At 38.7% G+C, this 16,062-nt stretch overlaps 1 protein-coding gene and 1 long non-coding RNA gene across 2 annotated transcripts in view; one reads left to right on the forward strand and one right to left on the reverse strand.

Annotated features, from left to right (window-relative positions):
- Window positions 1-9,785: 9,785 nt before the first annotated feature.
- Window positions 9,786-16,062, reverse strand: part of GALNTL6 (polypeptide N-acetylgalactosaminyltransferase like 6) — a 442,063-nt gene continuing 435,786 nt past the window's right edge. Inside the window, exon 12 of the mRNA XM_048303651.1 lies at window positions 9,786-10,269. Within this exon, the coding sequence (XP_048159608.1) occupies window positions 10,102-10,269 (168 nt within the window). The 3' untranslated portion in view covers window positions 9,786-10,101. The remainder of the gene's footprint in view (window positions 10,270-16,062) is intronic.
- The window catches only part of LOC125325965, a 41,815-nt gene continuing 36,017 nt past the window's right edge, over window positions 10,265-16,062 (forward strand). Inside the window, exon 1 of the long non-coding RNA XR_007203632.1 lies at window positions 10,265-14,941. This is a non-coding gene — a long non-coding RNA (uncharacterized LOC125325965). The remainder of the gene's footprint in view (window positions 14,942-16,062) is intronic.

Below are 16,062 nucleotides of genomic sequence, written 5' to 3' on the forward strand. Positions count from 1 at the left end.
TGGAAAGGTTAAGTAGAAAATAATAATTTTTTTTCCTGATTGGGCTGTCTTCAGTTTGCATTTGGCTATGGTATCCTTTTAAGCTCTCTAGACAAGAAGGAGTCACATTTTCAATGCATGCTTATAGTTCTCTTAGTTTTGCTAGTTTTGATGTTAAGAGGTCTTTGGAAGCAATGTTCACTTTAACTGCTCCCTCAGAAATAAATAAAAATTAGATTGTGTCCACTTAAATCCTACCACAACTCTGCCATATGCAGTAGATATCAGGGATGGATTTAATCAACTCATTTAGATTAGAAGGTTTTAGGATAGATGTACAGAACTGAAGAACTGGAGTGTATGCATATGCATATGCATAAAACTAAGTTATAGTAAAGAGAAAGTATAAGTAAAGAGAAACAAATTAAAAAAAAAAGAAAAATAATTTCTTTAAAGATAAACAATATGTAATAATCAACTCTTTCTTCCTTAGTCTTTGAAGATGATTGATTGACTAATATTGTTCTTCTATATTACTCTTAAACTTTTGCAGTTAATCCTCTTTATGAAGATGATGTATTTTATGTCTTATCAGTTGTAGGTAGAAGAAGGACTAGTGGTGCTGGGAGTTTCTAGGGATTTTTTTTTTGTTGCTTTGTTGGTGGTTTTTTTTGGTGAGGAACAAATAAATCTTGACTTACATGACTTTTTACTGAAATCAAGTCCTCACAAACTTTTTCAATGCTTCCTTACTTGTCATTTAAGGACATTAAGTGGGTACAACTGTTTTGTCCTCACTTCTTTATTTCTCTTATCTAGGTGGCCATTTAAGACATGATTTACAGTATTGCCAGAGCTAACAGTGCTCTTTGTTAAAGAAGAGGACTTTGTTTTCTCCTTCTGTTGATATTACACAGTTGGCATGGCCAGAGCTGCAGGAATGGGAGCAGCCGTATGGCCCTGGGCAGCCCTGCAGCTGGTTGGCCTTGTCCAGTTCTTCACCCACCCAGTGCAGCAGGAGAGGTACAACAAACTGAAAATTTTATGCTGTAGCTTCTGAGAGGTATTTATTCATTCAGATCATGGTAATTCTTTTGAAACTGCTGTTCAGCAATCTTTTACTTTGTATTCTGTAACATAATACATCCAAATATAAAATAGGACAGGTGTATAATTTTTATTCCATAGTTCAGCTTCTTACTTACAGTCCAGAAATTTACAGGCATGTGCTCTCTGTAAATCCTTTAAGCATGTCCTGAAAACATTATATTAATGCATCAGCAGGTTGGTCAAAGTTTCTACAGCTGTTGTTTAGTAACATCTAAGCCAACTATCTCAGACTAGTCAGCACAGAAGTGTATGTTTTCATTTTACTTATTATAATGTATATATTAGTAATTGTAGTCTATTGTATAATACTTCAAATGCACACATCTGAAAATATTTTCCCCATTTTTTTAGAGAGCTGTATTTCCTAAATCACAATAACCAAATAATTTGACCTTGATTCACAGAAAATTAGACAACTCCATCTTACTTGTTGATTGATCTCTACTGGCTGCCTATCAGCCCAGCTAATTACTGGCTGTCTTGTCTACTGGGACACTGGACAGGGATTACACAAAGTTGTCTCCAGTTCTTCTTGGCCCTTTATATATAGTTTATAATAGTTGAATTGCCAGGAAATGTTTTGTCCTGAATGTTGTTTAACAGCAAGTGAAGGCTGTAATTCCAGACTCTCAGAAAAGCGAGAGAAACGGATATTTTGCAGGATACCTGCAGGAAAGTGTGTTTATTCACAGAGATGCCTGGAAAATACTCTGATCATCAGAAAGACTAGTTGATAAGTAGAAGCATCTCAGAGGCTCAGAAGGGATCACATATTTCTATTTTGCTACTTAGCACTTGTTAACCATATGTGTGTGTGTGTATGTGTGTGTATGTGGACTGGACTGCTGCTGAGAGATGTGCAATGAACCACATCACCTGGAAAGCTGGGCAATATGAACAGAGTGTGAGGTGGAAAACTGCAGGTCCTGCCAAAGTTAGAAGGAATGTAACCGTTGCCAGGATAACAACTGTGCAGAACAATCTCCAACCCCAAAGAACAGGTTTATATAGCCATGCTGCAGATCTGTAGAAAAAACTGGCAGCAGAGGCCTGATGCATCATAATCCTTCCAGGTATAAATTACCATGACATGTTTCGATGTAGAGCAGTAGCTGCAATTTAGAGGCTGATATGACAGGAATAAAGGAAAACAAACTTTAGAATCATGGATTGGTTTGGGTTGGAAGGGACCTCAAAGACCATATCATTCCAACTGCCCTGCTATGGACAGGGACACCTTCCATCAGACCAGGTTGTTCAAAACCCCATCCAACCTGGCCTTCAACACTTCCAGGGATGGGGGACCCACAGTTTCTCTGGAAAACCCATTCCAGTACCTTACCATCCTCACAGTAAAGAATTTAGCCTTCTCTTTCCCAGGCTGGAAAATCCCAATTCTCTCAGCCTTTCCTCACAGGAGAGGTGTTCCATCCTTCTAATTAACTTGGTGACCCTGCTCTGCACTCACTCCAGCACGTCCATGTCCTCCCTGTGCTGGGGACCCCAGAGCTGGATGCAGCACTGCAGGTGGGGTCTTGCCAGAGCAGAAGGGCAGAATCCCCTCCCTCGCCCTGCTGGCCACACTGCATCAGATGCAGCCCAAAACAAAGTTGGCTTTCATTGCACATGGCCAGATCATGTCCATTTAGGGGGTCTTATTTTTCTTTTGTATGAAATCCCTGTTGCTTGTCTGACAATCCTTTGGACAGAGCATTTTTACAGCCTTTACACCAGTACTCTGGTTGCCTAGGAACTTCTTTAGTGAAGGGACAGGGTATAACTTTTATCCATATGTTCAGGTTACAAATAAATTACTCTGGGGGTCCATAAAGGCATACAGGAAACCAGTGAAAGGATTCTCTTCTAGTAGGAAGGAAAAGGTGGTGGTTTACTGCCACCTCTGCAAATGTTGCTTTGATAATGGGAATCATTATAGATATTGATTTTGCTGATATACTGGGGAACAAACTAGAGCCCTGTACATCTGTAAGCAAAAGGCTGCTGCACATTGGACAATCTCTCTCCTTTTGTAAATAAAGCCCCTCTGACTCTTTGCAGCTTGACTAGAAGTTAACCTATACTCATCACAGATTACACATCCACTTCAGATTTGGAATAATGCCTTCAGTTAAAGTTGTTATAACCCCTTGGTGGCTTATACAAACCACTTTTAAAAATAATTCTACTCAGTTTCTTGTATCTATGTTAGCTCAATAGGGATAATCAAAAGTTAAAAACTTGAAGTCAAGAAGAAGTTCAGCTGCTTCTAAACATTTGTACAAAGTATATCCACTGAAAAAGATGCTTCCTGTTCTTACATATTCCCCTCTCTGGGCAGCACTGAATTTTGAAAACAGATGAGAAAGTAGGTCACCAATGCAACATTTTCCCTCAAAGATGTTTGTCTGTCTGTGCTATGAGCTATAACTCTTCCATGGACAAAAGCTGTAGTGAGACTGGCCCATAACAACAGAACTTCTCCCTTCTCCTCAGGTGCCTTTCTCCTCCCCATCCCTCTGCTAGAACAAGCCAGCTACCCCGAGGCAAGATCTTGGCTTGTGGCTCTGCCAAGTCAAGATCAAAGCAGCTTTACTCGCTCTTATCTGGAAAGGAAAGGGATCTGCAACAGCAGAAACACCTCTGGCACAGACCAGAAAGGTGGGAAGAAAGAGAACCAGATAGGGAGTCAGCAGAAGGGAAGAAACACCAAATAGGAAAAAAAATCTCTAAAATAACTGAAATGCCTAAAAGAGGTGAAGGCTGCAAGGAGCCATGAAGGCAGAGCCACAATGTTCTTTTTTTTAAGAGCTGTATGTGATGTCCAAAGAGACTTGTTATCTTGATCCGCAAAGGGAGTAGGCAGAGCTACTTCACACCAATCCAAGTTGACGTTTCCTAGGAAAATTTAGCTAAACACTTCCCTTCTTTCAAAAAAGCCTGAGATAGAGAGAAATAAGAAACTGAGGTAAAACAGCGGACCATAATGTTCTGCTTCTACATACTATCCAAAGAGTACCCTCAGGAACACACACTCATACCTTTGGTGGAAAACTCATAACAAGCTTGGGGTCCAGCAAAGCTTTTCTCTGTTGTTATCACGTATTTCACAATCAATACATTTCAGATTAGGCAGTTCTCTTTATTCTAAATTTAAGTCCTTGCAAGACGACTTGATTGCCTCTCAAATCCTGAATATTTGTGATGGAGATAAACATGCAAGCCCTGCAATGAAGAGGTATCCAAAATTATCAGTGGCTGACCCTTGTAGGTCATACTTCCTTTATACGTGGAATTAAACCTGATTCCTACTTTTTCCCTTTTACCACCTATTTCCTCCTTCCTCTCTCAATTAAACTGCCAACTCCTAATCTCAGCATTTGGCCTTTCACCTCCCTGAAAGCTCACAATTCTTGATCTTCTTAATCTAGGATCATTACCATCAACCACTCCTTTAGGCAAGTGAAATCTTTTTTCATGGAGGGATGCCAGAGACCTGCAGATCTTTTGGGCTGATAATATTGTTTTAGTTCGGGTGCCAGTTGGGGTTTTTGACTAAACTGTGCCTAGTGGTATCTTTTGCCGATTAGATGCTCCAGAGTGATCAACAGAAATTTGCTTGGACTGCGGTTCTTTCCAGGTTGAGTCATTTAGTAGGAGAGATGAAGGATTAAGTTAATTAAATCAACTAATACTTTGACAGTATTAGGGATCCTGCTAAGATTGATGAGGACTAAGGTTAATGAGGACCGAGTTTTCCTTTCCTATGTTTTAGTATCTTTAAGATAGTATCATTCACCAGACTTGCCTCACTGCAGCTCCCCTCACATTCTGTATACTTTCCCTGATATCTATCTCAATGTCTTATTCATCTGCTTCTCTAAAATGGATCATTGAGTTTTTCTGCATCTTTTACTGAGTACAAGCTTTTCTGCTGGCCCACTTGGCAAGGCTCCTTCTCATTCATCTATTCTGTGAAGCTGGGCACCTAACAAAGTGGCCACACAAAACATGCAAACTTCTCTTTTGTATAATTAACCTGCTGGACAGTGCTGTGGTAAACACATCTTTAGGTAACCACAAATTATTATTGTTTTAACCCACGTCCTCTTTGCTCCCCTGTTATCTGCATTGTTTTCATAAGGCCTACTGAAGCACCTACTGCACTGCCAGGTCCTGTAAAAAAAAGAACAAAATACTAAGATAACACGAACCTTATAAACAAGGAATATCTTAAGGCATACCAGACTTCAGTGTTTGAACACAATTTTTTTCAGATGCTCTTCCTATGTTTTTCTCCCTCTGGCACCATGCTGTCCAAATGCTGGTAACACCAGTTCCAGAAGTCCTGCCCCAGGAGTAGTTCCAGTGATATTAATGATACACTGAAAGAACAGAAAACCACTGCACAGAGCAAATGTATTTTCTGAATGCTGCTGAAGCTTTGGAAACGTTATGCATTTCTCTGAACATCTCTAGCTAAACTTTCTCATTATTTATTTTTACATATGTTTCTTACCTTTTAGAGGTATTTTTCATGTGTTTGGATCTTCTTAAATCCAGTGCATTCAGAATTATAACAAGGAAATATGAGGAGAGAAATATTTCAGACCTAAGAACAGATTTATGTCTTACATGTGGTTAAAAAAACCAACCTATCAGCAACTAACCACACAAATTCACTACATTTTTTAAAGAATTAAAAATCTTAAATAGAAAGCACTACACACTAAAGATTTAATTACTCTATTACTTATTCATCTATAATTTTCCAGTCGAAAGATACTATTTTAGCACAAGTTTAGTAAAATCTCTTGGTACACTAGACATAACAGGTAGCTTTCTTTGGGTTTTTTTCTTACCTTTTGGTTTATATTTCCTAATTTTTTAAAGGCTTTTCTAGATTTTCAGACAGGACAAAATCCTGAAAATGTTATGTAAAAGCACTCTTGGACCCTCATGCTCTTTTTAAGAGGATATGGAACAGATTTGGAAGGGGGTTAAACAAAGGAATAAATGAACATTATAATACTAATACCAACTATAAAAAAGTTACTTCTGATCAGCTTGTTTTGTTTTCAAGGGCTTTGAAATTATTTCCCTAACAACCTTGATGGATTAAAAAAGAAAAATAAAACCACTTTTTTTAAACGTACTCTCTCTTGAAATGCACTGGGTTAACAGCATTACAGGTGCTCCTTAAATAGCAAATGGAGGCACCCCTGGCATCAGCCACACTGAAAGCTTCCCTAAAATGCTCCTTCATAAAATGCTCCATCCCCAATCCATCCAGGCAGGCTAAAATGATCCCCCTCACTCAGTCCCTTGCAGAAGTTATCTGTAAAAATGCAAATGAATTGTGATTATTAGTGTTTTTTTTTAAAAAAAGGTAACATCCACTCCTGCAGAAGTACAACCTGTCTAATCAATTTGGTCAAGCTGTTCATACACGTTTCTTCTATGATCCTCTGTGGTGTAAGATTTCATTAAGGTCACTGGAGACATTGATGCCTGGTAAATTGCCAGTAATCAAAGGTTGTCAAATGCTTGTCAGCTTCCTTTCAAGCTTAGTCTGTCTTTATCATGAGGCAGACTTAGTTCACCAGCTAGAGACCATTTATTCATATGGATAACACTCAGGAATAATGCATTATATCATTAAAATATCCATATTGTTGCAGAAACATTTGCTCTAAAGCAATCTCATTTTTCTGAAGTAAGACTGTGGCCAATGAAAAGTGAAGTCTTGTCATGTCTCTGCAACAAGACTGCTCTCCCACACATAAAAGGCTTTGTTTCCCAGCTCCTCCTCTCTCCTTTGAGCCCTGTCCCCCAAGGCCTCTGTTTAGTTTAATTCTGGAATACACACAGGGAAAGAGGTGTGATTTTAGAGTTTTAGTTACACTTGGAGTTTATTTCAGTTCTTCCAGTTCCCCTCTCCAGTTGTAGTAGTTTGCTGGCCAAAAAAAAAAAAGTCTAGATAACCTTAAATGGAAAACATTTAGGGTATGTTATTGAACTCCTAAAGATACAAAGATCTTCTTTTCAGACATCTTGATTAAAGCCATAAAATAATTAATTGAAAAAACATGAAGCAAGTCATTAGTTGGGGAAATCAGTATAGCTCCACTGAAATGATGAGCCCACATCAGTTAATGCCACCTGTGCACTATGTTTAAATTATGTCCAGAACTACCTGGTACTTTAAAAAAATTCTGTGAAGAAATTTCATAGTCTTTTGAAGAAATGTGTGCTAGAGTTAAATGCTCCTGGAGAAATATGAGCGGAAGATACATCTCTCCAACCTATCAAATTGTTCAGAAGTTTATTGGGTGGAAAAGATATGGCTGCAGGAAGAATTAAAGAAAAATTAGTAACAAAATACTCTTATCAGTGGAAAACTTTGGAGAACACCCAAGACAGACTTTAACTGAAAGGTAGCAATGATCATTTATTATTAATAAAACTTTTGTTGGAGGAGTCTTGTGCAAGGACTGTTCTCTTTCCCCACAACACCTGACTATTAGTCATATGGATTGTTTTCTGACAAGGGCTGCTAGAGTATACGATTTGTGATCAGCTACAAGCAAGTGGAAGGCTTCCTTTGGCAGTGTAAAGTGCTGTGCAATATGACTCAACAAGGGCTGTAAAAGGCATAGAATTTCTTTGCCCTAACAGAAGCCTAGTTCCCATCAGACATCTCAAAAACAGACCACTGAGATGCAGTCAGACACAGAACGATATAACCCTACCAATCTGTTCTGGTTTAGCAATCCTCCTTTGCCTCTCTATTTTGGGGATACAGGGTTGCTTCCAGGACTGACAGTTTGGGGCCAGTTACAATCAGCAGCTTGAGGGCTGCATTTATATTTGAGGCAGCCATTTTCTTCTTTTCCCAAACCCTCTTTCCTCATGATCAGGCTGCAAATAAATGATTCTGTGAGCACCCTGTCTGGGAAAGCTTGCAGTGGCTAGGCCGGTTCTTTGTACTGACAGCTGAACAAACCTGAAGTATCCTCATGCCATAAACCTTACTGCTTCTGTTCCCCAGCATACCATATCTTCAAATTAAATTTCAACAATACCTAAACAAGCTCACTTATTTTAAAATCATAAAATGAGAATTCTATGAACACATCCTTTTAAATTATTTGAAAGATCTCTTCAATAACTTGCAGCAATTGCTCAATATATTGAAAATTTCACAATTTCCCAAGTGCACGCATCCTGAATGCTACAGGACCTCATCCCCCTCATAAAACTTTCATATGACCTGCCACTACAAGATGCTGCCATAAAATAGCACACTGGTACTAGAACCATCCTCTGGATGCAATCAATGCTCTTTGTGCATAAGCAGAGCTTAAGGAGAAATAAACAAAACACAGTCACTCCACTCCCTTAAAACAGGGTAGATTGCACATCAGTATTCTGGTTAGTCAGCCACCTCACCAGCAATCAAAATAAGCAACTTAATTACAAATGTTATTTTTGGAATCTGAAAGGAGTTACGGCACAGAGGATGTGATCTATCTGCATTTATGGTGCTTTCGTCTGTGGATTCATCTTTCAAGCAAAAGCCACATATGTACTTGATATAAATTTATACTCACTCTTACCTTGAACAATCTCAAAGTTATCAGTCATGTTCCACACATCGGTATGAACTGAGAAGAACCACAGAGACCCTCCCTAAAACATTTTAGAGGCCTATCTCTTCAACAGCTTGATGGGTCTGAGGGACCCATCATGATCATCAGTGTGATGGAAGTCTGTGTTACCCTGAATGGTGCCTGTGCCTAAAGTACCAAAATACTGTAATGTGTGACTTGCTTGCATTTCTTGTTTCCTCCCTCATGACATCTACAATACCATTCACTTATGCACTCTGGAAAGTTCACATGATTTCCACCACACATTTCAAAAACTCTGAAACCACCCAACTGATTTCCTGTCAATTTTTCTCTCCACTCCTATGTGTCAAGAGCACTGCAAGATCTTTTAAGCTGCACTGCAGGGAGTCAACATGCTTTTAGGTGATGGCAGCATACCAGTATTAATTTGACTAACCTAGTTCAGCATGCAATATGCAATTATTTCCCACTCTCCTCCTGAATTTTTTCCCCAGACTATTTTCCATTTAATTTGTATGTTGGTAAGGATTCTACCTTTAGAAAAGATAGCTAGTCCACAAGCCTTCCATTATGCTGCAGCTGCTGCTGTTTTATTTGTCACTAAAAAAAAAATCTCACGTTGTGTGACAATGGGATTTGAATCACGATTGCTAAATATATCGTATATAGAAATTTAATTGCTTTGCTTTATTTTTCCTGAAGGGGGGAAGTGTGAGGGCAAAACCATACAGTTTATTTCATGCTTCACTACAGTGTAATTCTAGACCCTAAGATTTCTACCATTCCTATTTTGGTAATGAATGGAATGTAAAAGGGAGGTATTTAATTGCAGCAGTTCTGAGGGTTAAACCTGCTTAACCCAACCTTTTATTAAGAGAATGTCAACAGAGCATATATCTTGTCTAGGGAGTGCTGGGACACCATTATTCTTCTACCAGCATGTTTAATTCTAAAACCTGGGATTTCTTAAGGTTCCTGTAGGCGTCATGCACACCATAAACCCATCCCAAATTATAGCATCTGTTCTGAGCTACTCACTACAGCAGGATTTGACCTGAGAAACTCTAGAGTTTTGTTTTACTTTATTAACTTGGAGTACTTTTAAACAGTTTTTAAACAAAGTTTTTCCCTTGACCAGCAAGGGAATTTTCAGCCTGAAGTTCTCAGCAGCATCCGGTGAGGCTCTTGGCCAAGTTCTCCAGATACTGTATATCCACAAGGACAGCCTGCTGGCTCTTGCTGTAGCTTTTTCTTAATCCTCAGAACAGATTCCCTGGATCTAGGAAATTTAATTCCTGACTCCTTTGACCCAGATGCTGGCAAAAATGTAGTCTGCAGTCTCTATGTAAATAGGTGTGTTCATTTTTCCTTTTTTTTCCTTCTAGGAACTGGCCTTGCTGTTAAATTTTTCTAAAACGGTCATATTAATATGTTCAAAAGTCCACTGTTGAGTTTCAGACAAAGGATCACATCTGTTCATGAAAATCTTCTTCTCAGCTGGGTTGCAATCTATGCAGCTGCTGCTTACTGGATGGAACAAAGTTTTGTCCTACAGGAATGAAAAAAAAAAATAGAATTAAGTAGCAAATGCCAAATCATTGGAGATGTTCTCATTTTACAGAACATGGATTAACACAGCCCTGTTTGAAATGATTTTGTGGTCTCTGTGCACTAACCCTGTGTAATAACTACAGCTATTATTAGAAAGCTGTAGAGAAAGGACTATTTTCTTCTACTGGGCTATTATCCTTTAAGAAAATGGGGATTCAAGAAAGAGGGAGACACCACCTGGTCTTTGACTAACAACGGCATAATATAATGAAAAAATAGAACGTCTTTTAATATCTTGGCATACCATGTATTTTCTTGGAGCCCATTTAAATGTCTGAATCTGAAAAATGCATCTGTTTGGGTTTTTTATAATGAAGTCTTGTTCTTGACAGTGTTGTGTTTCTTGGCAGGGGGAGCTGTAAAATCTTCAACTTGGTGAAGATGTTAAAAAAGAATTATTAACTGAAGTGGTGGACAGATGGACACAGGATTAATGTTCTCATCCCATTCAATGCAGACTTTGCCTGTGGCCTCGCTAAGACTAGCACTGAAATACGCTCTTTCTCCTACTAAGATGGAAATCTTAACACTGATTTAGCTCCATATGGAGATTTTGGGAGGGTAAGCATGGATTAAGTTGCTTTAAAAAGTGTATTTACGATGATTAGTTTTATTAATTTTACTTCACACAACTGGAGTGAATACTAAGTAACCTGGCTGCGAATCTTTGTTAAAGCAGAAACTACTCAGTTGAGTATGTGTGAGTTAGGTAGTTTCAATATACTTAGTTCATGTAGGCAAGTGTTTTGAGAAAGACAGATGTGGGAGTCATTAGATGGTTTGAAAGTTTCCAGGGACTATACTGCATCTGTTGAAATAAATTTCAGATTACTCTTGGTAAACCACATTCAGGCTTCTCCCCTCCATGCCAGTGATGCCCTGCCAATATTTTAATACTAATGCAGGATGTGCCTGCTTGCCCAGGTTGAGAGGGAAAAAAAATCTACTTGTCAAATTGCAACTGATTAAAAACTCACACAAGTACTCTGGGCACTCAGCAACAACCATAGAAACTTCTCTTTAACTAAAAATACCCCACATTAAAAAAAAAAGTAGGAAAACAAACAGAAACAGCGGCTATTTAAAACCACTTTGAAAAATCAAGGGTTTTTTTTTTTTAATTTAGGAAAGATGAAATTCATTGATTTGTGGTTTGTGAAAAAATGATAAAGTACAATGCCTTTTTTAAAAATTAATATATGCAATAAAGAACAAAGTCAAAAGTACCTTGTGCTCTGGCTAACAGGGATGGTGTTACATCTGACTTTCATACTGTGTTTTACCTCCAGCACTGGCCTTTCCCCAAAACCAGTGGATGAACACACACCCCCCCCCACCAGACTGAAATTCAGAGGGATGCCATCAAAGCTGACAGGACCAAACCAAATGAGTAGAGGCCTTTGCCTCATGTCCTACAAGTAGAGCAGGGAGGATACTTCAGCTTGCAAGAAGGGGGTAACTGTACTATGTACAAAGGGCTATTGTGTCCTTGCTAGGAGGAGGTGGGCTTGCAAGAACTGCCAGGCACCCTTTGGGGTGGTGCAGGCACGCATCTGCACCTTGCCAGCTCCTCCTGTCCTAATAAAAGCTTGACGGAGTGGCACTACTCAAAATCAGGACACAGTGACCGTGCAATGGCCACCCTGCCTGACGTGGGACCTTGAATGAAAGGGGTGTGTGGTTTTCTTTGCAGTATAGCTGGGCATGGGGGCCAGCCAAGCTATTACAAAGCCGAAGTCGGAATACTAGAAGCTTTAATACGATAGCTGGTACAAGAAGAAAGGAAACAGCTTCAGCACTAAAAGCTTGCTATGAAAAACACTCCAGCCTTTCCAGAAAGCTGGTGGTCTTTCTTACAGAAATATCACAGGCAGGCACTTTTTGAGTGAAGCATTATTGGTGCTTTTATTTAGAGAGTCTGGTTATTAGGAAAGAAGAGTGTCTTTTAAGAATATGGACAGAGTTACCACTCTGGAAAAAATTCTGGCTGACTCAGCTATATATAAAGGCCTATTAATTTATCATCTCAAGCTTATGCTGATTTAAGGTCAAAGCCTGTTAGTCTTATGGATTCAATGGAAACAAGCTCAAGACTTCAAGGGGTAACAGTTGTGTGCATCCCAGAGAGGAACTTACAAGAGAAATACATAAATTCCTCTTCACACCAATATTGAGAAACCACAAGCACTATTGTAGAGACATTTCTAACATCTGAAAACAGCAGAGTAATTTTTTTCCTTCTGCATGAAAGCCAGCCTGAAGATTATTTGCAGAAGGAGAAACTCCTCTATAAGATAATTGGTCTTGACAGTTCAGGGGGATTGGTAATGAGACACAGAGCCTTTCATTTCTTATAGGTCACTGCTATAACTATGGCCAATGTCAAGAGCAACTGGAAGTCATTATCAGCTGGTGGCTGTGGTAGTTTATCTGAGATTAGTTGGTAGCTCCAGTGCAGCTTCAGCAGGACTGACACCATAGGATAAAAGCCACTATCACAATGCCATGTCTTCGGTTGTCTGAGGGAATATTCTGTGCACCTCCTGTGTGACAAGTGAAGTGACTCTTACAGTTTGTCCCTGAAGCTGTCAGGAGACTATGAGCAAACCCCTGTCTTCTGGGCACAGTTTTTGATGCTGTCAGTCTAGCATCTATCATAATCACTAGGCTCAGGGTAGAATTACCATATAATGAAATTGATTTTGCACAATTGTTTCTTTTTAAAGACCTACTAAATCAGGCCTCTGTTGGATACTTCTGCTCTACAAATAGCAGCAGTGGGCCTGTGGCACATAAACTGAATCATACCTTATCAGAACCAATGCACTACCTGTCAGCCCAGAATGATGCTACATTGAAAACCAGAGGCGTATTCCTTCACTAAGAGGAACAGAAATTTGTAGGCACTGCTCATCATTGGCTCTGGCATGCTTAGGAATATCAAACAGAGTCAAAGAAATGGCTTTAGCTTGGGAAGCTAAAGTCATTCTCCCAAATATCTTATAATTAAAGATTATCTACATCTATCTATCTAATATCTTACATTACCACTGATATGGTGCCAATATTTTTTGTCCTGGCATTATACTCACATTCTTCTATTTACAACCCACAACAGTACTGCTTGAATTTATTCTGCTCCATTGCTTCTTGCAGGGTTTTCTCAAGGGTATACTTGGCTGAAGACCAGTATTTCAGACTGGTCCTAAGAAAATTGATTACTTAATATTGCAGACTTACTAGACTTTCAAATAGCTGCCCAGATGTAGTTTAAGCAGTATGGGAATAAGAACAGTTTTTTGACACATGTTTATTAGTGGTGGTTTTAGGGTTAGGCTTCATTCATCTGAAAAGAATGTGGTTTGCTAGCTCTGAGATGGCACTGCAATGAGGAACAAAGTGCACGTAATGGGGATAGGCTGTAAATTTTTTCCAGAAGAGCACTCCTTACTCAAAGTAAAATATTAATGTATTCTACTTGCCACTAAAATATTTAAGCTGTTTTTATTCGCCAGGACCCAAACCCAGGTAGTTAGGATTTCTATGTAATAAGAATATGGAATCTGAAAATAGTGCCTGGCTTCAAATTGCATTTGCAGCACTATGTAATCACTTCACAGCCATAACTTTATATCAGTGGCTCAAGGATGCAAATGATCATGAGGAGAGACTCATCTTTAAATGAGTAAAAACCTCTTATCTTCTAGTTTTATAGAAATAGTATGACATAGTAAGAAATGCTTCATATTAGGCGTCTTATAAGACATTGACTAGCAAGGTGATTTCTCCTAAAGTATGAGAAGAATTTTGGCAGGATTTGACATGACCATTAGGTAGCTACAGTGTCTATAAGTGGCACAGAGAACAGAAGAGAGTGGCTGACCTGCTCTCTGTTTTTTAAAAGGAAACACTTATTTCTCAACCACATTACTATTCGTATTTATTTCGGGTGCAGGTTCAGTAGCATGGCATTCCCTAGGTAAAGGGCTCTAGTACAGACCAGGTTTTGTTTTGTCAGGGGGAAAACAGTAAAACTTCTATTGCCAAGATGCTTTCAAAGCTGGAAAAGGATTATATCATATACAAGGTTTTTGGAGGTATAGCTATACTACCAGAAATCTCTAATATAAATCTGTCCTTTATCTGAGGAAATAGACTAGAGGAAACATTAAAAAAATACTTACTGTGTAGCAAACTAAAACTAAGCCTAAAGAAAACCATGTATACATAGTTCTATTATTCCAATGCAGTTTCTTAACTTGAAGGTTTATGCAAATTGAGCAGCTTGCTGTCAGGTTGGGATTACAGTTAAGAATGTGTCAGTACTTCCATTGTAACAAAACTTTGTGGTGTTTCTTGCTGAGATGGAAATGCCTGTCTTGCATTGAGAATTTTTATACGAGCCCTGTCAGCCTTCTGGAAATTAAAAATGAAGCTGTGCAGAGAATTTAATAAAACTTACACTGCGTATTTTTTCCAAATGTCATTTTTTCTTTAGATACCTGCTACACCCTGTCCTCATCAAAGGTGATGAGCCTTACAGAGGGTAGCTACAGACCTGCATTTTGTCTTATGAACCAGCTACATTAAGCAACAATGAAGTGCTAAAGGTACGAAAGCTTTTTGATTTGCAGCTTGGGTAGGCAAAAAGATAAGTTGGAAGGGTTTTGAAGCAAGAAGGAATTATTATGGCATTATAAAGTCAGATAGGCAGCAATATAACCACCACAATTTATATCCTCTAAATATCCGCCCCATACATTCTAACTTTCTTACAGGTAATACCTTACTTTCAAAGGGATTACACTTCTGGAAAATCTTATAGTGGACCTCCATTTGCAACACAAATAAGGTAAAAGGGCACAAGCTAATAAGTAGGCACCCAGAAAAAGTGCCAGGACAAACCTATTTTTAATGGTTCTGAATTAGTTTTCTACTATATATATTTTCAAATTAGAAAACAGTATTGAGGTTTATCTGGCAAAAAATTCCTGATACATCAGCCTCAGCTTAAGGAAGGTGAAGGGCAAGGCACACTGGTCAAAGAAAACTGAACCATGTGTGAGAGGAATCCTCAGTGCTTCAGAGAAATCCTTACCCTGGATGGAATACAGAGTTTATTAGTGAAATCTTTAATCAAGGCAACTTGCTGATAAACCATTAAAAAACCCTAATAACAACAACAACAATAAAAAATCAGTAGTGTTACCAGGACTTTTTACTAACTGAAGCTCTGACAGGGTTTTTAGTTTGACCTCCCGTTTCCAGTGATTTATAAAAATGGGCTGAAATTCAGCAGATCAAAGTAGTATCTAAGCTGCTTATCTTTAGTTCCTAAACTGCTTTCTTTGGGCTTACAGCAGTGCTTTTAATGTTGGGTTGGGTGTATTTTTTTGTTTGTTTTGTTTTTTTGAGGGCGATTTTTCTGCCACATGTAATCTTTAAAATGTAGTAAAGTAATAACATTTAACTCATGAGCAGCATGTCTTGCTGCTGTCACATTGGATGAAAATATTTCCAACAGTGCCTCTGCTAAAATGACACAAGCATCTTGAAGCGCCAGAATGGTAAAACACCTTTCAGGGAACAGATCCAATACAGACACCCTCTGAGCTGGATCAGATCCATTTTCATTTAAATTTGACCTAAATATCTAATGCTCAAAAGGAACATATTCTAGAGAGATTACCACAAAATTAAATTGGAATAGGATGTGGTGGATTTTAAAACG

This window comes from Corvus hawaiiensis, chromosome 5 (assembly GCF_020740725.1).
Source record: "Corvus hawaiiensis isolate bCorHaw1 chromosome 5, bCorHaw1.pri.cur, whole genome shotgun sequence".
NCBI classification, from domain to species: Eukaryota; Metazoa; Chordata; class Aves; order Passeriformes; family Corvidae; genus Corvus; species Corvus hawaiiensis.